This window comes from Pipistrellus kuhlii, unplaced genomic scaffold, assembly GCF_014108245.1.
Source record: "Pipistrellus kuhlii isolate mPipKuh1 unplaced genomic scaffold, mPipKuh1.p scaffold_m20_p_50, whole genome shotgun sequence".
Lineage (NCBI taxonomy): Eukaryota > Metazoa > Chordata > Mammalia > Chiroptera > Vespertilionidae > Pipistrellus > Pipistrellus kuhlii.
Window position 1 is genome coordinate 400,219 of NW_023425552.1, and position 21,074 is coordinate 421,292.

At 53.6% G+C, this 21,074-nt stretch overlaps 2 protein-coding genes across 5 annotated transcripts; both read left to right on the forward strand.

Moving 5' to 3' along the window:
• Positions 1 to 73: 73 nt before the first annotated feature.
• GDPGP1 (GDP-D-glucose phosphorylase 1) lies at positions 74 to 3,634 on the forward strand. Its single transcript, XM_036415568.2, has 2 exons — positions 74 to 429; positions 2,293 to 3,634. Exon 2 carries the CDS (start codon positions 2,301 to 2,303, stop codon positions 3,462 to 3,464), a length of 1,164 nt encoding a protein of 387 aa, XP_036271461.1. The 5' UTR covers positions 74 to 429; positions 2,293 to 2,300; the 3' UTR covers positions 3,465 to 3,634.
• On the forward strand, positions 3,284 to 20,713 carry TTLL13 (tubulin tyrosine ligase like 13). Of its 4 annotated transcripts, none has more exons than XM_045573478.1 (16): positions 3,284 to 3,419; positions 6,090 to 6,356; positions 7,178 to 7,218; positions 8,658 to 8,776; positions 9,883 to 10,013; positions 10,173 to 10,329; positions 11,188 to 11,331; positions 11,735 to 11,820; positions 12,819 to 13,050; positions 14,051 to 14,238; positions 16,486 to 16,671; positions 16,938 to 17,118; positions 17,919 to 18,098; positions 19,276 to 19,588; positions 20,179 to 20,431; positions 20,533 to 20,713. In XM_045573478.1, the coding sequence occupies exons 2-16, from the start codon at positions 6,100 to 6,102 to the stop codon at positions 20,711 to 20,713; spliced, it is 2,649 nt and encodes an 882-aa protein (XP_045429434.1). In that variant the 5' UTR covers positions 3,284 to 3,419; positions 6,090 to 6,099. The 4 variants fall into 4 exon arrangements, with proteins under 4 accessions (XP_045429434.1, XP_045429436.1, XP_045429433.1 ...); XM_045573477.1 differs by lacking the exon at positions 3,284 to 3,419 and adding an exon at positions 5,070 to 5,338; XM_045573480.1 differs by lacking the exons at positions 3,284 to 3,419; positions 20,533 to 20,713 and adding an exon at positions 5,068 to 5,338 and having other exon boundaries at positions 19,276 to 19,592; positions 20,179 to 20,425.
• Positions 20,714 to 21,074: the final 361 nt, after the last annotated feature.

Consider the following 21,074-nt stretch of genomic DNA (forward strand, 5'->3'; position numbering starts at 1 on the left):
TCCGGAGCGGAGGGGGCGGACGGCGCGCGAGCGTGCGTGCGTGCGCGCGCGCGCAGGTGGGTGCGCATGCGCGGAGGGCGCCGCGTCCTCGCTGTGCTGGGGCTGCAGAAGCTGGTGGTCGCTCGCGCGGAGCGTCCTTCTTTCCTGCAGGAAGCGGCGGCGGCGGCCTCGGGTGGGGGCAGCAGGGAAGTCTGGGGCCAGAGGGGTCTGGAAAATTCTCTGGCCATGGGCCGCCGCTGCCCCTGTGCCTGAGGACGGCGTTTGCATCCCGACGTCACCACCCGGCCCTCCGCCTCGCGTGTGGCAGCCCCCGCGTCGCCTCCTCAGACAAACCCGCACCCTTCCTGCCTGGGAAGCTGTTTCCTCACACCCAGCGGGGGCCAAACGCTGTGCGGAGTTGCTTCGAGTTTTGTAAGGAAGCCCTGCGAGGTAGGTGCCCCAGTGTCCAATGCATGAATGAATGAAACGGCGCTATTCCAAAGGGCGAGGCTTGAGAGGAGGAGGTGAAAGTGAGATGATTCCTTTCGTTTCCAGTTTTGCTGAGGTATAATGGACAGGTGCACTTGTAGGAATTAATTCTTGATGTTTCCAATGTAATCTTGCTGATTTGTAAAGTCTAAATGTGAGCGTGTCAATTAAAAAAAAAAACACAAAAAACCCTCCAGCCGAAACCGGTGTGGCTCAGTGGATAGAGCGTCGGCCTGCGGACTGAAAGGTCCCAGGTTTGATTCCGGTCAAGGGCATGTACCTTGGTTACGGGCACATCTCCGGTGGGGGGTGTGCAAGAGGCAGCTGATCGATGATTCTCTCATCGATGTTTCTAGCTCTCTGTCCCTCTCCCTTCCTCTCTGTAAAAAATCAATAAAACATATATTTAAAAAAACACACAAAAAACCCTCGGGCCCGGTAATCTGACTTCAGCTTCTCTCTGCCATCTCCTCAGGGCCTCTGTGGTTTAGCCATGGGCATTCAGTAGTTCCTCTAACGGCTTACCTTCACGGAAGCCTTTCCTGAGTGTCCGGACTAGATTAGGAGTTTGTCTTACACTTGCCGAGTTCCCAGTGCTTCTCCTGCACGGCAGGTATCTTGCTTGCAATTTATATTTGCTCATGTGATGACTGTTTCCCCGCCATTAGGCTGTGAGCCCCATGAGTATGAGTGGCATGCACTCCAGGATATGTGGCATTGGCTGGGTAAATGTTTACTGAGTGACTAGTTTGACCAGCACTCAGTGTGATTACCCTAGCTCCGCGGTCTGCAAAGTGCAGCTCGCGAGCCACTTGCGGCTCTTTGGCCCCTTGAGTGTGGCTCTTCCACAAAATACCCCGGCCTGGGCAAGTCTGTGTTGAACAAGTGCCGTTAGAGGAAGTTGTTTAAAAAAATGTGGCTCTCCAAAGAAATGTCAATCGTTGTCCTGTTGATATTTGGCTCTGTGGACTAATGAGTTTGCCGACCACTGCCCTAGTTGGTATGGCTCAGTGGATAGAGCATGGGCCTGCAGACTGAAGGGTCCCAAGTTTGATTCTGGTCAAGGCCACATGCCTGGGTTCCAGTGGGGAGCATGCAGGAGGCAGCCAATCAGTGCCCTGACTGGGAATCGAACCTTGACCCCCTGGTTCATAGGCTGATGCTCAACCACTGAGCTATTTTTAATTCAGCAAAAAATGTATGCTAATCTAAAGGATCTTGAGTCATTCCTGTATTTCATCAAAGGTATATATTACTTTTGTAACCAGAAGAACAAGTAAAGGTTATCTGAAAATAAAAATAAAATCTCTGGAAATGGCCCTAACCGGTGTGGCTCAGTGGATAGAGAGTTGGCCTGCAGACTCAAGGGTCCCAGGTTCGATTCTAGTCGAGGGCATGTGCCTTGGTTGCAGGCACATCCCCAATTGGAGGTCTGCAGGAGGCAGCTGATGGATGTTTCTCTCTCATTGATGTTTCTGGCTCTCTATCCCTCTCTCTTCCTCTCTTTAAAAAAAAAAACAAGCCAAAGCCTGTTTGGCTCAATGGTAGAGCGTCAGCCTGCGGACTGAAAGGCCCCGGGTTCGATTCCGGTCAAGGGCATATACATTGGTTGCGGGCACATCCCCGGTGGTGGGGGGTGTGCAAGAGGCAGCTGGCCGATGTTTCTCTCTCATCGACGTTTCTAGCTCTCTATCTCTCTCCCTTCCTCTCTGTTAAAAATCAAAAAAAATACATTTAAAAAATCAATTAAAAATATATATATTTTTAGAAATCTCTGGAAAGGGTTAGCATCATGTGTTTCTCCCCCTCTGATGACTGTTTCAGGTCGGCCCATGGCTGTTTCAGCGGGTTTCAATGAAACTTCCTATTTGCTGCCTCCAAACCGGGAGGCCTGGGAAGAGCGAGGCATCCCTGACTTTGTGTATGGACAGAAGGAGCTCACGCGGGAAGGGGTTCAGTGGCCGGGGACCCCTCCCGGCCCCCCGGACACACGGCCTCCTCCGTCTCGTTTCGATTCTGCGCTCCGCTCGGCCTGGAGACAGCGGATGGATCTGGGCCTGTTCCGCTACCGCCTGGGGGAGTTGCAGACCCGCACGCTCCCCGGCCCCGTGGGCTTCGTGGCTCAGCTGAACGTGGAACGAGGGGTGCAGAGGAGGCGCCCCCAGAACATCAGGAGCGTCAGGCAGGCGTTTGACCCCCAAGAGTTCAACTTCAACAAAATCCGGACGGGGGAGGTCCTCTTCCGGTTGCGCCGCCGGGACCCCGATCCCCCGGGGGGTCCCCAGGATGAGGATGTGCTCGTGATGATCAACGTGAGCCCCCTGGAGCGGGGCCACGTGCTGCTGGTGCCCGAGCCCGCCCGGGGGCTCCCGCAGCGCCTGCTGCCCTGCACGCTCCGGGCCGGGCTGGAGGCCGTGCTGCTGAGCTCGCACCCGGGCTTCCGCGTCGGGTTCAACAGCCTGGGCGGCTTGGCCTCCGTCAACCACCTCCACCTGCACGGCTATTACCTGGCCCACAGGCTGCCCGTCGAGGGGGCCCCAAGCGAGCCCCTGGACCCTGGGGGCCGTGTGTACCTGCTCCAGGCTGTCCCAGCCCCCGGCTTCCTCTTTTATACCCGCGGGCCGGGGCCGGGTTTGGAATCCCTGATCAGCAGGGTGTGTCGAGCCACGGACTATCTGACGGACCACGAGATCGCCCATAACGTGTTTGTGACCCGGGGTGCACCCCCTGGGAAGGCATCCTTCTCCCCGACCCTCACGGGGGTCCGGGTGATCCTCTGGCCCCGCAAGCCCAGCTTCGGGGTAAAGGAAGGGGAGGCGTTCAACGTGGCCCTCTGCGAGCTGGCCGGGCACCTGCCTGTGAAAACGGCCCAGGACTTCAGCGGCCTGACCGAGGCGGCCGCCCTGGCCCTCATCCAGGACTGTCTGCTGCCCCCAGCGCAGGCGGCGGAGGTACGGGCGGCACTGGTGGCCTTGGTAGCTCAGGAGGAGCAGTGATGGAGGCTCCCTCCCCTGTCCTAGCCTCAGAGGAGGGATCAAGAACTGATAACAGCCGAAACCGGTGTGACAGTGGATAGAGCGTCGGCTTGGGGACTGAAAGGTCCCGGGTTCGATTCCGGTCAAGGGCATGTACCTTGGTTGCGGGCACATCCCCAGTGGGAGGTGTGCAAGAGGCAACTGATCGATGATGACTCTCTCTCTCATTGATGTTTCTAACTCTCTCTCTCTCTCCCTTCCTCTCTGTACAAAATCAATAAAATATATATTTTTTTAAAAAACAAAACTGTTCAATACAAGTAAAGATTTAAAAAAAAAAGAAAAAAAAAAAAGAACTGATAACAGTGGTCTCTTTCACGAGGAGATACCTTGGAATAAATGGAATGAGTGAGCCCTCATGGATGTATCTGCTGCTTTTTAAAAATATTTATATTTTATTGATTTTTTACAGAGAGGAAGGGAGAAGGACAGAGTCAGAAACATTGATGAGAGAGAAACATCAACCAGCTGCCTCCTGCACACCCCCCACTGGGGATGTGACCCGCAACCAAGGTACATGCTCTTGACCGGAATCGAACCTGGGACCTTCTAGTCCGCAGGCCGTCGCTCTATCCACTGAGCCAAACCGGTTCTGGCTGTATCTGCTTCTTCCTTTCTTCTTGGGCAAGCCCCAGGGATGCCCAGCCTGTATATAACTCCTGCCGAAACTGGTGTGGCTCAGTGGATAAGAGCATCGGCCTGCAGACTGTAGGGTCCTGGGATCGATTCCAGTCAGGGGCATGTGCCTTGGTTGTGGGCACATCCCCAGCAGGGGGTGTGCAGGAGGAGGCTGATGAATGTTTTTCTCTCATCAATGTTTCTAACTGGTGGTGGTCCCCATGAGGTCTGAAAGGTTGGCGACCACTGCTTTAGCTGTATTGGATGGATGGATGGATGGATGAATAGAATCCAATTAAGAGGTTGGTGAATGGTGGAAATTCAGGCAAGAAATGATGGCTCAGGTCCTAGACCAGTGCCTGGAATACTAGATATTTGTCAAAAGAAGAAAGAAAAAAATGAGCCTGACTGGTATGGCTCAGTGGATTGAGCACTGGCCTGCGGACTGAAGGGTCCCAGGTTCGTTTTCCGGTCAAGGGCATGTACCTTGGTTTCAGGCACATCCCCAGTGAGGACTGTGCAGGAGGCAGCTTCTCTTTCATTGATGTTTCTAACTCTCTATCCTTCTCCCTTCCTCTCTGTTAAAAAAAATTATATTTATATATTTATATATTTATATATTATATATATATATATATATATATATATATATATATATATATATATATATATAACAAAGGCAAGCAGAGTTGGCCAAATTCTGCCCTTAGCCTGGTGGTACAAGAAAGAGTGGGAGTGGGGTAGAGCCTACTGGACTACAAGTCCCATGATGCAGTCTGTCAGCTGCCACAGGAAGAGGGCCTCAGGCTAGGTGGCCCTTCTACTGCCAGCCAGCCCCTCACCCCTGCTCCCTTTCCCCAGGGCAGAGAACGCGCAGCCGAATGGGTGTGGCTCCCAGGAGGCCCCGCCCCCAGAACGCTGCTCCAATGGGGGTCACTCGTGTCCATGGCGACAGTGGGCGGTGGCAGCCCGCTTGCGGAAGGAGCCACCACCCGCCGGATCGCGCAGCTAAGAGTGGACCCCCCGTGGGGAACGGGCGCCCCCTTGTGATCAGTGGGGACGGCACGTCCTGTGGAAGGAAGCCAGGAGGCGGTCGGTCCCTGAGGCCCAGCCATGCCCAGGGAAGGAAGGGTGGACATGAGCGACCAGCTGAGCCCAGTCCCAGGCCGCTAGGAGCGGACTCCTCAGTAGTCCCTCCACGCTCCTCGCGACTCCCGGTGGGCAGAGTCCACAGGGGGCTCCTCCTCTGCTGTCAGAACCTAAGAGGTCTTTCTTAGCTAGCGGGTGCCTGGCCCGTGTGTACGCATGGAGAAACTGAGGCTGGTCTGGTGGACCTTTGGGCGTATGCTCTATTTTATTTTTATTTTTTAATATATTTTATTGATTTTTTTTTTTTTTACAGACAGGAAGAGAGAGGGATAGAGAGCTAGAAACATCGATGAGAGAGAGAGAGACATCGACCAGCTGTCTCCTGCACACCCGCTACTGGGGATGTGCCCGCAACCAAAGTACATGCCCTTGACCGGAATCGAACCTGGGACCTTTCAGTCCGCAGGCCGGCGCTCTATCCGCTGAGCCACATGGATTTCGGTGATATGCTCTATTTTAAAAGCAAAGCGCCCCCCTACCCCCCAAACCCTCCTCCAGCCATCCCTCTTCTCATTCAAACACAAAACAAAACAAAAGAAGTGATAGCACAGGTGCTTGCCAGCTCCGTTCAGATCCTGCTGCACTTCAGGATGTTGTGTGGAGTGACCTTGGATGACTGGGGTTTGCCAGCGGACCCAGCATTGTCAGGGGCACCCCAAACCCCCCCCCCCCCATTGCCCGCTTGGAAACTGCCCGTTCCTGAGGAGCAGCCACAATCCCTTTGCACACCAGGGAGGTCCTCACGTTGGATGCCTGTAGGCCTTCCCAGGCGTGGAGGGGAGTCTGAGTCTATTTCCTCCCCACCCCTGTCCCCCCCAGAATCTAAAGGATGGAGCGAAGCCCCTCCAAGACCAGTGAGTCGGAGGAAGACTCTGGCGAAGACGAAGAGTCGGAGGAGGAGGAGGAGGAGGAAAGTGATAAGGAGGATGTTACCATCTCTCCGGACCCCACACAGCAGGCGCGCTCCAGGGCCAACAGGGAGCTCGCCTTATCCATTGTGGCCACGAAAATCCCCAAAACAGCCCGAGCCCCAGGTGCCTTAGAGGAAGGACAGGTTAGGAGAAGGAAGAGAAGGCGGAGACGCAGGTAACAGTTCCCCGAACCCCCTCATTTGCCCGGCTCTGCAGGCCCCCCCCCCCCCATCCCGCCCCAGCTTCCCTTTTGCAGTTGGGCCGGGACCCCAGGTCTTCCCTTTTGCCTGGGAAGGATGACAGGGAATACCGGACCTTTCTTAACCTTTGGGTACAACAAAAACAAGATTAAGAATCATGAGGGTAGCCGAAACTGGTGTGGCTCAGTGGATAGAGCGTCGGCCTGCAGACTGGAAGGTCCCAGGTTCGATTCCGGTCAAGGGCATATATCTTGGTTGTGGGCACATCCCCAGTAGGGGGTGCAAGAGGCAGCTGATTGGTGATTCTCTCATAATGTTTCTAACTCTCTTATCATTCTTCCTCTCTGTAAAAAATCAATATATTTAAAAAAGAAAAAGAAAAAAGAATCATGATGGTGGCTCAGCGTAGAATTTCAGCATGTGTGTGTCATCTGGGTCCTCAAGGGGCTTCCGGAGGAAACCAACTGCATTGTGGACTTTTTTTTTTTTTTTTTAATATATTTTATTTATTTTTTACAGAGAGGGAGAGAGAGCTAGAAACATCGATGAGAGAGAAACATCAACCAGCTGCCTCCTGCACACCCCCTACCGGGGATGTGCCCACGACCAAGGTACCTGCCCTTGACCGGAATCGAACCTGGGACCTTTCAGTCCGCAGGCCGACGTTCTATCCACTGAGCCACACCGGTTTGGGCTGCATTGTGGACTTGTTGGGTGTCTCTTATCCGAGCACCTGACAGCCAGGGGTCCGCCCTTCTCTCCCGCCGTGCCTGATGGCTGCTCTTCCTCCCTGCAGAGCCCTGGCCATCAACCTGACCAACTGCAGATATGAGAGCGGTAAGCGCCCGGCTCTGCTGTCAGTGTCGCTCTGGGGATGCTCCCCCGCCCCCCCAATCAGCCTCTCAGCCCCTGGATGGTGTGAGTCTGGCTGGAGCCTGCACTGAGCGCCCTGGCCCAGCCATTAGCAGCTGAGACACATCACCGTTCAGCTAATTTCCGGTAGGGTGGGCTTCTCAATAGCCAACATGAAGAAAAAAAAAAAAAAAGGCCGAAACCGGTGTGGCTCAATGGATAGAGGGTCGGTCTGCGGACTGAAAGGTCCCAGGTTCGATTCAGGTCAGGGGCATGTACGTTGGTTGTGGGCACATCCCCAGTAGGGTGTGTGCAAGAGGCAGCTGGTCGATGATTCTCTCTCATCGACCTTTCTAGCTCTCTGTCTCTCTCCCTTCCTCTCTGCCAAAAAAAAAATCAATAAAATATATATTTTTTTAAAATGATTGGAAGTCACCATTGCCCCAACCTTTTTCAGTTTGTTTTGTTTTTTAAATATCGTTTTGTTGATTTCAGTGCGGAAGGGAGAGGGAGGGAGAGAGAGAGGGAGAGAAAAAAAAAGCATCTATGATGAGAGGGAATCACTGATGGGCTGCCTCCTGCACGCCCCCTGCTGGGGATCGAGCCTGTAACCTGGGCATGTGCCCTTGACCGGAATCAAACCCAGGACCCTTCAGTCTGCAGGTTGACGCTCTACCCACTGAGCCTAATCGACTAGGGCCAATTTTCCGGGGGGGGGGGGGGTTTCTTTTCTTTTCTTTTTTTTTAATCAGATAAGATGCAACTAAAACCATTTTTTCAAGGAAACTCTTGAGGTGGCTTCAGCAATTTACTTATTTTTAGAAATATATTTTATTGATTTTTTTTACAGAGAGGAAGGGAGAGGGATAGAGAGCTAGAAACGTCGATGAGAGAGAAACATCGACCAGCTGCCTCCTGCACACCCCCTACCAGGGATGTGCCTGCAACCAAGGTACATGCCCTTGACGGGAATTGAACCTGGGACCTTTCAGTCCGCAGACCAATGCTCCATCCTCTGAGCCACACCGGTTTCGGCGGCTTCAGCAATTTTTTTAAAAATCCCCCGCTAGGTCAACCATCTCTTTCTTCCCTCTTACCCCCCGGTCATCTGTGCAAGACCCCCCCCCCAGAGTGTGAGGTGCTGGTGTGATCCCTGCCAAGGGCTAGCTTTGCTGGCTAGAACCCGTCCTGATTGAGAGTAACAGGCACAAAAAGAGAGAGAGAGAGAGAGAGAGAGAGAGAGAGAGAGAGCGAGCGCGCGCGCGCGAGCCAGACTCTCTCGTTTTCTCTGTCAGCGTGTGGAAGGGCCCCCGACAGCTTGGCGAACTTGGAGTTGGCCCCTGGCAACTCGCATGCAGAGCTGAGGTGACTCCCTCCCTCTCGGGCCCGCCCGGGCCTCACTGACCCCCTCCCCATCCCCGCAGTGCGTCGCGCGGCCCAGATGTGTGGCCTGCGGGAGGCGGGGGAGGACGAGGAGTGGAACGTGTACTGGACGGACTGCTCCGTGTCCCTGGAACGCGTGATGGACATGAAGCGGTTTCAGGTATGATCCTAAAGGGGCTGCGGCCCCAGAATGACTGCTTGCTCCTCACCCCTAACCCCTGCCCTGAGGGCCCGGCCCCCCGAGGCTGTCCCTCTGTGGCCATCCGCCTGCTGAGGGCAGGAAAGGCCATGGCCAGGGGCTTCCACCCCAATGGAAATACTCTCCTCTTGGCTCTCCGGACGTTCTGTTATCAGAGGAAGTGTCTGCTGGGCACGTCCTGTCTCCATATCGGCTGGTGGGCCGAAACCGGTGTGGCTCAGCGGGTAGAGCGTCGGCCTGCGGACCAGAAGGTCCCAGGTTCGATTCCGGTCAAGGGCATGGACCTTGGTTGCGGGCACATCCCCAGTAGGGAGTGTGCAAGAGGCAGCTGATCAGTGATTCTCTCTCATCGATGTTTCTAGCTCTCTGTCCCTCTATCTTCCTCTCTGTAAAAAATCAATAAAATATATGTTTTTTTTAAAAGAAAGAAAGACCAGGGTCCTCAAGAAGAATATTAACTCTCCATCGTATTTTTGTGTTCCCCTAATTGGGTCTTTGTGGTGGCTAGCAATAAAATAACCGAAAAGGGTCTGCATGCATATTTTTATTTTTTTTAAATATATATTTTATTTTTTACAAAGAGGAAGAGAGAGGGATAGAGAGTTAGAAACATCGATGAGCCGAGACCGGTTTGGCTCAGTGGATAGAGCGTCGGCCTGTGGACTGAAAAGTCCCGGGTTCGATTCCGGTCAAGGGCATGTACCTTGGTTGTGGGCACATCCCCAGTGGGGGGTGTGCAAGAGGCAGCTGGTCGATGTTTCTCTCTCGTCGACGTTTCTAACTCTCTATCCCTCTCAATTCCTCTCTGTGTAAAATCAATAAAATATATATTTAAAAAAAAAAATAGAAACATTGATGAGAGAGTATCATCCATCAGCTGCCTCCTGCACACCCCCTACTGGGGATGTGCCCGCAACCAACGCACATGCCCTTGACCGGAATCGAACCTGGGACCTTCCCAGGCCTTCTCCTGGATGCCCAGGCCCCAGGAACAGCGCTTTCCTCTGTGGAAGGAGGGGAGTTTAACGAATTGTCTAATTAGTTTAACGAATTGCCTCTTGTTTCAGAAAATCAACCACTTTCCCGGCATGACGGAAATCTGCCGCAAGGACCTGCTGGCCCGGAACCTGAAGCGCATGCAGAAGATCTACCCGCGGGAGTACAACATCTTCCCGCGCACCTGGTGCCTCCCCGCCGAGTGAGCTCGGCCTTGACCTTGAACTTGACCTTGACCGTCTCGGGGACAGAGGCTGAGTGGTCTGAGGCGGAGGGCTCCAGGAAGAGCACGGGGCGGAGGGCAGGAGGGGTCCACGGGACCCCGGGACCCTCTGACCCGCCCCGTCTGGTGTGCACGCAGCTACGGGGACTTCCACGCCTGCGGCCGTCAGCGGAAGACCCGGACGTTCATCTGCAAGCCCGACAGCGGCTGTCAGGGCCGCGGCATCTTCATCACCCGGAACCCCCGGGAGATCAAGATCGGGGAGCATATGATCTGCCAGCAGTACATCTCCAAGGTGAGGGGCGCCCCGGGGCCACCGGGCCCCTCTGCCGGCATTGGGGTACCACCGGCATTGGGTACCCCGTCTCTCCCAAAGCCAGGGAGGAAGCCGGTTTCCAGCTCCTACCCTTCCTACTCCCCTTATCTTTTTTTTTTTTTTAAATATTTTATTGACTTTTTATAAAGAGGAAGAGAGAGGGATAGAGAGTCAGAAACATCGATGAGAGAGAATCATCGATCAGCTGCCTCCTGCACACCCCCTAGTGGGGATGTGCCCACAACCCAGGTACATGCCCTTGACCGGAATCAAACCCAGGACCTTCCAGTCCACAGGCCGATGCTCTATCCACTGGGCCGAACTGGTTTTGGCTTAAATATATTTTATTGATTTTTTTTTTTACAGTGAGGAAGAGAGAAGGATAGAGAGCTAGAAACATCAGTGAGAGAGAAACACCCACCAGCTGCCTCCTGCACACCCCCTCCTGGGGATGTGCCCACAGCCTTGACCCAGAATCGAACCTGGAACCCTTCAGTCCCTAGGCGGATGCTCTATCCACTGAGCCACACCGGTTCCGGCCTCCCCCCTCCCCCCCCACCTTGGAGGCCATGTGGAGGGAGCCCTGGCTCAGAGCTAGCCTGCCTAGGTTTGAACCTGAGTTTCCCCACTTCTTAAGACATCTGGGTTCGGGCAGCTGTCTTACCCTACCCCGTGCCTCAGTTTCCTCACTTGTCACTGGGCGTAACGACACAACGGTGTCACGTGGTCACTGTGGAAGTTAAATGTGTCTGAAGCGCGCATGGCCTCCCGTGACACGGAGCGAGCGCTTCACAGCGCTGCTGTCCTTTCTCCCCGGCGGGCCCGCGCCCCCCCCAGCCCTTCCTCATCGACGGGTTCAAGTTCGACATGCGCATCTACGTCCTGCTCACGTCCTGCGACCCCCTGCGCATCTTCATGTACGAGGAGGGCCTGGCCCGCTTCGCCACCATGCCCTACATGGAGCCCAACCACAGCAACCTGGTAAGATGGCGCCCTTTCCGCACCCGCCGCCGCGGGCTGCGGTCTCCATGGAGACGCCGCTGAGGTCTCCATGGAGACGCCAGCGGGTCCTCACCCACAAGGAGGAAGAAGCTACCGTGTTTCCCCGAAAATAAGACATCCCCTGAAAATAAGACCTAGCGCAACTTTGGGAGAAAAAATTGACCTAAGACACTGTCTTATTTTCGGGGAAACGGGGTAGTGAGCGGCCTCAGCATCCCTTCTTCCCCAGCGGCTGCCAGGACAGTCCTGGGGGAAGCGGGACAGGAGATGGGGAGTGGGGGGGGGGGGGAGGAGGGGCGGAAGGGGATGGGGTGCTCAGAGCAGTGAAGGGTGGTGAGGAGAGACGCAGGATGAGACCGCAGGCCGCTCTCCCCAACCCCAGGATGACGTCTGCATGCACCTGACCAACTACGCCATCAACAAGCACAATGAGAACTTTGTCCAGGACGATGCCGTGGGCAGTAAGAGGTATGCCCCGCTCCCTTTTCTCCCTCTGCCCCTTAGCCTCAGTCTCAGCGGCCCAGGAGGGAAACTGAGGCAGGCTGCCTGGCTCCCCGGGAGGCCGGCTGACTGCTCAGGAAAACTCTGCGGACCCTTGTCCTGTGCCCGTCCACCAATTGGGGGGGGTGGGGGGTGCCCAACCCACCCGGGTAACAAACCTGGCTCCAAGCTGGTAGTGGCCCTTTATTTTTTATTTATTTAAAAAATATATATTTTATTGATTATTTTTACAGAGAGGAAGAGAGAGGGATAAGGGAGTTAGAAACATCGATGAGAGAGAATCATGGATCAGCTGCCTCTTGTACATCCCCCACTGGGGATATGCCCGCAACCAAGGTACATGCCTTTGACTGGAATCGAACCTGGGACCTTTCTTTTTTTTTTTTTTTTAATATATTTTATTGATTTTGTACAGAGAGGAAGGGAGAGAGATAGAGAGTTAGAAACATCAATGAGAGAGAGTCATCGATCAGCCGCCTCTTGCACACACACCCCACTGGGGATGTGCCCGCAACCAAGGTACATGCCCTTGCCCGGAATCGAACCCGGGACCCTTCAGTCCCCAAGCCGACACTCTATCCATTGAGCCAAACCGGTTTTGGCTCATTTTTTTTTTAAAATATATTTTATTGATTTTGTACAGAGAGGAAGGGAGAGGGATAGAGAGTTAGAAACATCAATGAGAGAGAATCATCGATCAGCTGCCTCTTGCACACCCCTTACTGGGGATGTGCCTGCAACCAAAGTACATGCCCTTGACCGGAATCGAACCCAGGACCTTTTAGTCCGCAGGCTGATGCTCTATCCATTGGGCCACACCGGTTTCGGCTGGTATCGGCCCTTTAAAACACAAGGGACTGAGGCACGGAGTTAGGTTAGTGTTTGGGGATATCAACCTCGCCTGCAGCCTGGCCCTGCAGGGGCCGAGACGTGGGCCCCCCCCTCTGAGCCCTGGGGCCTCGCAGGAAGCTGTCGACGCTCAACGCCTGGTTGCGAGAACACAGCTACGACCCCCGAGAGATGTGGGGGGACATCGAGGACATCATCATCAAGACCATCATCTCGGCCCACTCCATCCTCCGCCACAACTACCGCACCTGCTTCCCCCAGCATCTCAATGGAGGGACTTGTGCCTGTTTTGAGATCCTTGGTTTTGACATCTTACTGGACCACAAGCTGAAGCCCTGGCTGCTGGAGGTGAGGATTCTCTCCCGGGCTTTCCCCAAAACCGAGGTCCTCCTCGGACCGGACGCCGGGGGCTGGTGTACACTCAGGTGGCAGAACAGAGAACGGGGATACAGCCGCACAGGGAGGGGGGGAGCTGGGGGGGTGAGCACCAGGGATAGATCTCTGTGCTTTGGACCTGCTGAATCAGATCTTTTTTATTTTTATTTTATTTATTTATTTATTTAAAAAACATTTTTTTAAATATTTATTTTTTACAGAGAGGAAGGGAGAGAGATAGAGAGCTAGAAACGTCGATAAGAGAGAAACATCGACCAGCTGCCTCTTGCACACCCCCTACCGGGGATGTGCCCACAACCAACGTACATGCCCTTGACCGGAATCGAACCTGGGACCTTTCAGTCCACAGACCGACGCTCTACCGCTGAGCCACACCGGTTTCGGCTCTTTTTATTTTTAAATATATTGATTTTTCACAGAGAGGAAGGGAGAGGGATAGAGAGCTAGAAACATCGATGAGAGAGAATCATCGACCAGCTGCCTCCTGCACACCCCCGACTGGGGATGCGCCCGCAACCAAGGCACATTCCCTTGGCCGGAATCGAACCCGAGACCTTTCAGCCCGCAGGCCGCCGCTCCATCCACTGAGCCAAACCGGTTTTGGCTAGAACCACATTTTTTAAACTTAAACTTCCTCTAACGCCACTTGTTCAACACAGACTCGCCCGGGCCGTGGCATTTTGTGGAAGAGCCACACTCAAGGGGCCAAAGAGCCGCCTGTGGCTCGTGAGCCCTGGTTTGCCGACCCCTGGGTTAAAGGGCTTTCTGTGGCCTCGGAAGTCAGAGCATCCGGCCTCCTTGGCTGAGGCCAGTGGCGGAGATGTCTTTGCTAAACCCTCCTACGAGACTCCCTCCCCCCCCCTTCCCCCCCTCCCCCCCAGTTGGGCCTGCAAGAGATGGCCACCTGCTCAGGGGGCGTAGCAAGGGGGCGGATAACGGCTCCTCCTGGCAGGTGAACCACTCTCCAAGCTTCACCACGGACTCGCGTCTCGACCGAGAAGTGAAGGACGCCCTCCTCTTAGATGCCATGATCCTTGCCAACCTCCGGGGCTGTGACAAGAGGAAGGTGATGGAGGAAGAGAAGCGGCGGGTCAAAGTGCGGCTGTTCCAGTGCCACCAAGAGATACGGCGGGAGGCCAGGTACGCCGTGTGTCCATTTCACTGTTTTTAAAACACGTTTGTTTTTTATTAAGTTTTTTTAAAAATTTCTTTATTCGTTAAGGCACATGTGTCAAACACAAGGCCCGCGGGCCAAATCCGTCCCGCCAGGCCTTGCAATGTGGCCCGCACCGCGCTGTCATCACTGCACTCCGCTGCGTTTCCATCACAATGACAGTTTAGGACTGTTCAGTAAACCATTCGGCCCGCGATTTAGGCTGGATTTTAGATTTTGGCCCCTTCTCTGATTGAGTTCGACACCCCTACATTAAGGTATCACATATTTGTCCTGATCCCCCTATGCCCACCCCAAACCCCTCCCCACTCATGCCCCCACACCTTTGTTGTCCGTGACCACTGGCCAGGCCCATAGGCATGCACACAAGTCCTTTGGTTGATCTCTCCCTCTTTCCCCCCCACCCTCCCCTTTCTTCCCTCTGAGGTTTGATGATCTGATCGATGCTTCCCTGTCTCAGGGTCTGTTTTTTGTTCATCAGTTCATGTTGTTCACTATTTCCCCTCGATGTGTGAGATCACGTGATCCAAGAAATACACTTAAAAGAACCGAAAATGAGACAGGCCGTAATGGTTATGCTGGGAGGCAAATGAATCAGTCTGTAGTGAGTTTCTTTCTGGGCCAACAGTTCTTTTGAGACCCAATTTCAATGTCGAATAATTCCTTATGTGACACAGACCGTATTTTTCGGACCGTAAGACGCACTTTTTTCCCCCCAGAAGTGGGGGGGGAAAAGTCCCTGCGTCTTATGGTCCAAATATAGCCTACACATATACTTTAAAAAAAAAGTTTTTTTACTTGCCCGGCTCTGTGTGGTCTCTGTGTGCTTGCCCGGCTCTAAAATGGTTCTAAATGCTGCTGTTTACTTTACAGGGTTGATTACATGTGTTTATGACTGTGATGTTGGGTTTTAATGCACATAAAATATTTTAGGACACTATTTGTTTCAGAATCTTTTTTTCTTCATTTCCCTTCTCTAAAAACTGGTGCGTCTTATGGTCCGAAAAATACGGTAATATGTGTACATGTCAGAAAATACGTTATTGGTTTCAAAAAGGAAGGGAGAGGGAGAGAGAGAAACGTCAATGATGAGGGAGAACCATTGATTGGCTGCCGCCTGCACGCCCCACGCTGGGTATCAAACCCGCAACCCGGGCATGTGCCCTGACCTGGAATCCAACGGTGACCTCCTGATTCATAAGTCAACACTCAACCACTGAGCCATGCCTGCTGGGCAAGCTGTGTCACTTATCTTCTTCATTATCACTTTCCTGAGAATGAAAACCTGGGGCTGATGAGCTATTAACAACAAGTTTTTGCATAAATAATACATCATCTGTCACAGACAAGTATGTTCAAGTGCAAAAGATGCAGCGATTTGCTGAAACCAGTGTGGCTCAGTGGATAGAGCGTCGGCCTTCGGACTGAAAGGTCCCAGGTTCAGTTCCGGTCAAGGGCATGTACCTTGGTTGCGGGCACCTCCCCAGTGGGGGTGTGCAAGAGGCAGCTGATCGTGATCAATGTTTCTGACTTTCTGTCCCCCTCTCTTCCTCTCTGTAAAAAAAAAAAAAAAAAAAAAAAAAAAAAAAATCAATAAAATATATTTAAAAAAAAAAAAAAGATGCAGTGATTAGCCTGTCTCCTGCCCTTCTCCCTCCAGCTACTCCGTTTCCCCCCGAGCCCATCACTGTTCCTCGGCTCATGCCTATATTCTCACAAACATTTAATGCACACACGTGTATTGATGCAAGTTGTTTTTCTCCTTTTACTGCCCAGACAGGAGCATAACTTTCCCGCTCTCTGGACCCTGCTTAACAGTGAACGTTAGAGCTATTTCATAATTAGCACCATAAAGGAGCTCTATGTGGTTTGATCAGCTGTTGTTGTTGTTTTTTTATTTTTTAAAAAATACATATTTTATTGATTTTTTCTTTTTAAACACAGAGGAAGAGAGAGGGATAGAGAGTTAGAAACATCGATGAGAGAGAAACACCAGTCAGCTGCCTCCTGCACACCTCCCACTGGGAATGTGGCCCCAACCCCTTGAGTTGTGGCTCTTCCACAAAATACCACGGCCTGGGTGAGTCTGTGTTGAGGAAGTGGCGTTAGAAGAAGTTTAAGTGTAAAACATGTGGCTCTCCAAAGAAATGTCAATCGTCGTGCTGTTGGCATTTGGCCCCGTGGACTCATGAGCTTGCCCACCACTGTCTTAGGCGGGAGCAAACGGAGCTGTCCCAGGCAGCACTGCAAGACCAGGAGTGCTACGAGGACTCCCACCTGGGGGGGTACCGGCGGATCTACCCGGGGCCCGACACAGAGAAGTATGCCCCCTTCTTTAAGCACAGCGGCTCCCTCTTCCAGGAGACGGCCGCCTCCAAGGCCAGAGAGGAGTGCTCCAGGTACTCCTCCTCGCGAGGGTGTGGGCGGCTCCTGCAGCTGCGCTGCTCCCCGGCAGGGTGGACAGGGTGCCAGGCCCTTGAGCAAAGGGGGAGGGCGTTATAAACCCCGTCAGACTTCCTGGTTCAGCTCAGTAGGTTTCCGATCTGCCCCACACTCCTCTCCCCGTCAGTCCCGGAACGGATCATAACGTCCTCCTCTTTTCCCATCCCCCTATGACCTCCCCTCCACAATCTCTCCAGTGTCTGAAGCCGCTGTATCTTGTCAGGCAGCAACGGGAAGAGATCCGCCTCAAGCAGAAGCAGCGGGAGGTCTTAGAGTCGAAGAAGCGAAGGGAAAACAAGGAGCTGAGCCAGGGGGAGTCGGCCGGGGAGAAGAGGCAGCCCAGGCCCAGGATCCAGGGCCTCTCCACCCACTTGGCTTACAGGAACCGGAAACGGGATCGAAAGGTGTCAGGGGGTCAGGGGCTCTGTGGCTCCCGCCTTTCTGCAGGAAAACGGATTGGAACTAGTAGAGACGAGCATCTGCTGTCCTCTGCTCCTCGCTTGAGAGAAAGAGAGAGAGAGAGAGGCGTACCTAATGAGTCCACTGAATCTGACTTTTTTTTTTTTAAATATATTTTATTGATTTTTTACATAGAGGAAGAGAGAGGGATAGAGAGTTAGAAACATCGATGAGAGAGAATCATCGATCAGCTGCCTCCTGCACACCCCCTATTGGGGATGTGCCCGCAATCAAGGTACATGCCCTTGACCGGAATCGAATCCAGGACCTTCCAGTCCGCAGGCCAACGCTCTATCCACTGAGCCAAACCGGTTTCGGCTGAATCTGACTTTTTAAAAAATACATATATTTTATTGATTTTTTTATAGAGAGGAAGGGAGAGGGACAGAGAGCTTGAAACTTCAATGAGAAAGAAACACCAACAAGCTGCCTCCTGCACACCCCCTACTGGGGATGTGCCCGCAACCAAGGTACATGCCCTTGACCGGAATTGAACCCGGGACCCTTCAGGCCGCAGACCGATGCTCTATCCACTGAGCCAAACCGGTTTCGGCTGGAATCTGACTTTTGAGAACAGATTGTGAGAGAATGGGTATAGCAAAGGGACCTGGCCCTCGGGTCAGGGGAGGGATGGTGGGAGAGTGGGCAGGAGTCAGTCCTGCGGTTGACGTGTTGATTGACGTGTTGATGGTTTGGGACTCCTCACTGGGGAGGAGCCTGCATGCATCTCCCATGTGCCTCGTAGCTGCTCCCAGGAGACCCGGACACCATGCGGCCTCAAGCCATTGTGGAGGAGGAGGAGCTGGAGCGGCTGAACGCCCTGCTGCGGAGGGAGAACCTCATCCGGAGCCTGGGCATTGTGGAGCAGATCAGCACCATCGTGCAGGCCAGCCAGCAGAGCCAGAAAAAGCTGCCCAACTACCGGGTGAGGGGCAAGGGGGCACGTGCTGGTGGCTGCTGCGTGCGGCCCTGGAGGCTAATGGGACGGTAATCTGGCAGGAGAGCTTGGGGAAGCAGTGCATGCTGGGTCTTAGGAAGGAGCCTTTTGGTTCTTCTTTCTTTTTTTTAATATATTTTATTGAGCCGGGACCCATTTGGCTCAGTGGATAGAGCGTTGGCTGGCGGACTGAAAGGTCCCGGGTTCGATTCCAGGCAAGGGCATGTGCCTTGGTTGAGGGCACATCCCCAGTAGGGGGTGTGCAAGAGGCAGCTGATTGATGATTCTCTCTCATCGATGTTTCTAACTCTCTATCCCTCTCTCTTCCTCTCTGAAAAATCAATAAAATATATTTTTAAAAAAAAAATATATATATATTATTGATTTTTTTTTTTTTTAACAGAAAGGAAGGGAGAGGGATAGAGAGTTAGAAACATCGATCAGCTGCCTCCTGCAGACCTTCTACTGGGATGTGGCGGCAACTCAGGTACATGCCCTTGACCGGAATTGAACCTGGGACCCTTGAGGCCCCAGGCCACCGCTCTAGCCACTGAGCCACACCGGCCAGGGCAGTCTTTTGGGTTTTTTTTACGTCCGCTCCCAAGCTCCCTTGTTTTTAGCATTGGTATCCAGCCAAGTGCAGCTCCCAACCTTCTCACAACCTATGTTCCCATCTGGCTGTAACCCCACCCTCCGTGGCTCCCGTGCAATCCCTCCCTAGCACAGCCAGTGCCGTGGTGCTAGCAGGAGGTAAATAAAGTCTTGGGCCAATGAAACAGCTGCCACATTCACCATTCCCTGGACTAGTAGCAACACTGTGGGTCCTGTTTTTGTTGGGTAACTGCTTCCGTAGTGGCTATGGCCTGGAAGGTTTTTCAGTTATTTATTTCTCTTTTTAAAATACATTTTTATTGATTAAGAGAGAAAGGGAGAGGGGGAGAGAAACATCAATGATGTGAGAGAACCACTGATCGGCTGCCTCCTGCATGCACACCCCCTACTGGGGATCGAGCCAGCAACTGGACTGAAACCCAAGATCCTTCAGTCGGTGCTGGCCGAGGCTCTATCCACTGAGCGACACCAGCTAGGGCTCAGTCACCTATTTCTCCCGCCACTCCCTCCAGCCTCGCAGGAAACGCAGTAAGAGGCTCCTTCTCTCCTCCAGCCTAGATCGCACCAGGACGGGCTGAGCAGCCAAGAGCTGCCGTCTCTGAGCCTGTTCCCGCTGGTCCTCCTGAGAGGGGCCTACAAGGAGGAGGATCCTCCTCGCTTCCTGCACGTCGTCCAGCCCGAGCTGATCCCCAGGATCCTAGGGCCACTGCCAGGCCACCCTGCCCTCCTGCCCCAGTCCGGGTGCTACCTCCAGCCCAGAACCTTCAACTGGACGAGGGACCCGGCCAACTACGGCCCCTGTTCGGTGTCGCTGAAGAAGTCTGGAAGGCGCTGCTTTCCCATGTCCAGATTCAGGCTTACTAACCGTATGTATACAAAACTAGCCTTGGTAGCTCTGACTTGTGGGCATTTCCACTAGCAAATACCACAGCCAAGATGCTCCCCAAATATAGATGGGACTTGCAGCACTGGGGGGGGGGGGGGGGGGGGGGAGTGGTCCCATGTATTTGCCTCCTCCAAGGTACTAGAATCTGGTGATAGAAATGGCAGAAATACACTCACCTCACAGGGAAATGGACACATCCACATACCAGGGACAGTAAAGGGTGGTAAAGACGCTGACCAGTTTGGCTCAGTGGATAGAGGATCGGCCTGAGGACTGAAAGGTCCTGGGTTCGATTCCGGTCAAGAGCATATACCTTGGTAGCGGGCACATCCCCAGTAGGGAGTGTGCAAGAGGCAGCTGATAAATGATTCTCTCTCATCAATGTCTCTAACTCTCTATCCCTCTCTCTTCCTCTGTGTAAAAAATTAATAAAATATATATATTTTTTAAAAAAGACGCTGGAGGGGGTTAGCATAGGATGCCATGCCTCTGGGTTGGTACTTGGGCGACAGATGGGGAAAGTTGTCAAGTAGCAACTTGGGTACCCCTCCCCCCATGTTTCCACTGCAGAAGGCCAGGCCAGCAGAAGGCTAGAAGCCATAAACAGAGCCATGGCAGGATCCGTGCCATCCTCTTTAACCCCAACGCAGGGCTATTTCCTGCAACGGGAAAGAGTGGTAAGTAACCCCTGGACTGAATGCCCCTTGCCCTCTGTGATCAATTCTGAGCACAGAGCAGCCAAGGCCCAGGACCTCCCCCTCTGCCCTTCCTCGGCATCCCTGACGCAGAGCGCCACTGCACTCCTGGACATCGGCCAGCACAGGTAAACGCAGGACGGAAGCCCAGCGCCCCACCTCTGCTGGAGAACCCCCCTCGGGTGTCCTAAGGGGCAAAGGACCTTGAACCGTTGCTCTTTCACCAAAGAATGCCACCGAGCTCGAGTCGGAAGAGCCTTGGTCAGGACCCCGGTCTGCATAAGGCTCCAGACGTAGGATGCCAAGAATTCTTCAATCCCCCAAGATTATTTTCGGATCAGAAAAGACTAAAAAGTGAAGGAAGAGGTGCCAGGGCCGGCCATGCACTCGTCTCCGCCCTTCTAACCTGAGCCTGGATAAGTCGCGAGGAGACGGGTCTGAACCCGGGGTACGGCCGGGGCCGGAGCGCCCCCAAGGCAAGGGGCTGTCGTCATCACAGGATCGCCGAGGCGAAGTCCTTCCCGCCTCTGTGGGGGGAACGGGCCGGCCTGCGCTGCCGTTGGGACGAAGGGCTGACGCTTGGCAAGCGAACCCGTCATTTTATTAAAATTTATGCAGTTTTGTAGAAGCATCCTTCACCTTATTCGGACTCGCGTGTCCCCGGAAATCTCTCCCCTTGTTTACACCGGAAAGGGCGGGCCACAGGGCCCTTCTAGCTCTGATAGGTCGCCTTCTGCCTGACGCGGTGATGTCACTTCCGGGTCCCGCCCA

Bases quoted from the DNA above. Each gene is read 5' to 3' on its own strand.
- GDPGP1 (XM_036415568.2), top strand. From the start codon at position 2,301: ATGGCTGTTTCAGCGGGTTTCAATGAAACTTCCTATTTGCTGCCTCCA.
- TTLL13 (XM_045573478.1), top strand. From the start codon at position 6,100: ATGGAGCGAAGCCCCTCCAAGACCAGTGAGTCGGAGGAAGACTCTGGC. The intron at 10,014-10,172 runs GTGAGCTCGGCC...GTGTGCACGCAG, and splicing joins ACCTGGTGCCTCCCCGCCGA to CTACGGGGACTTCCACGCCT. The intron at 14,239-16,485 runs GTACGCCGTGTG...CCACTGTCTTAG, and splicing joins GAGATACGGCGGGAGGCCAG to GCGGGAGCAAACGGAGCTGT.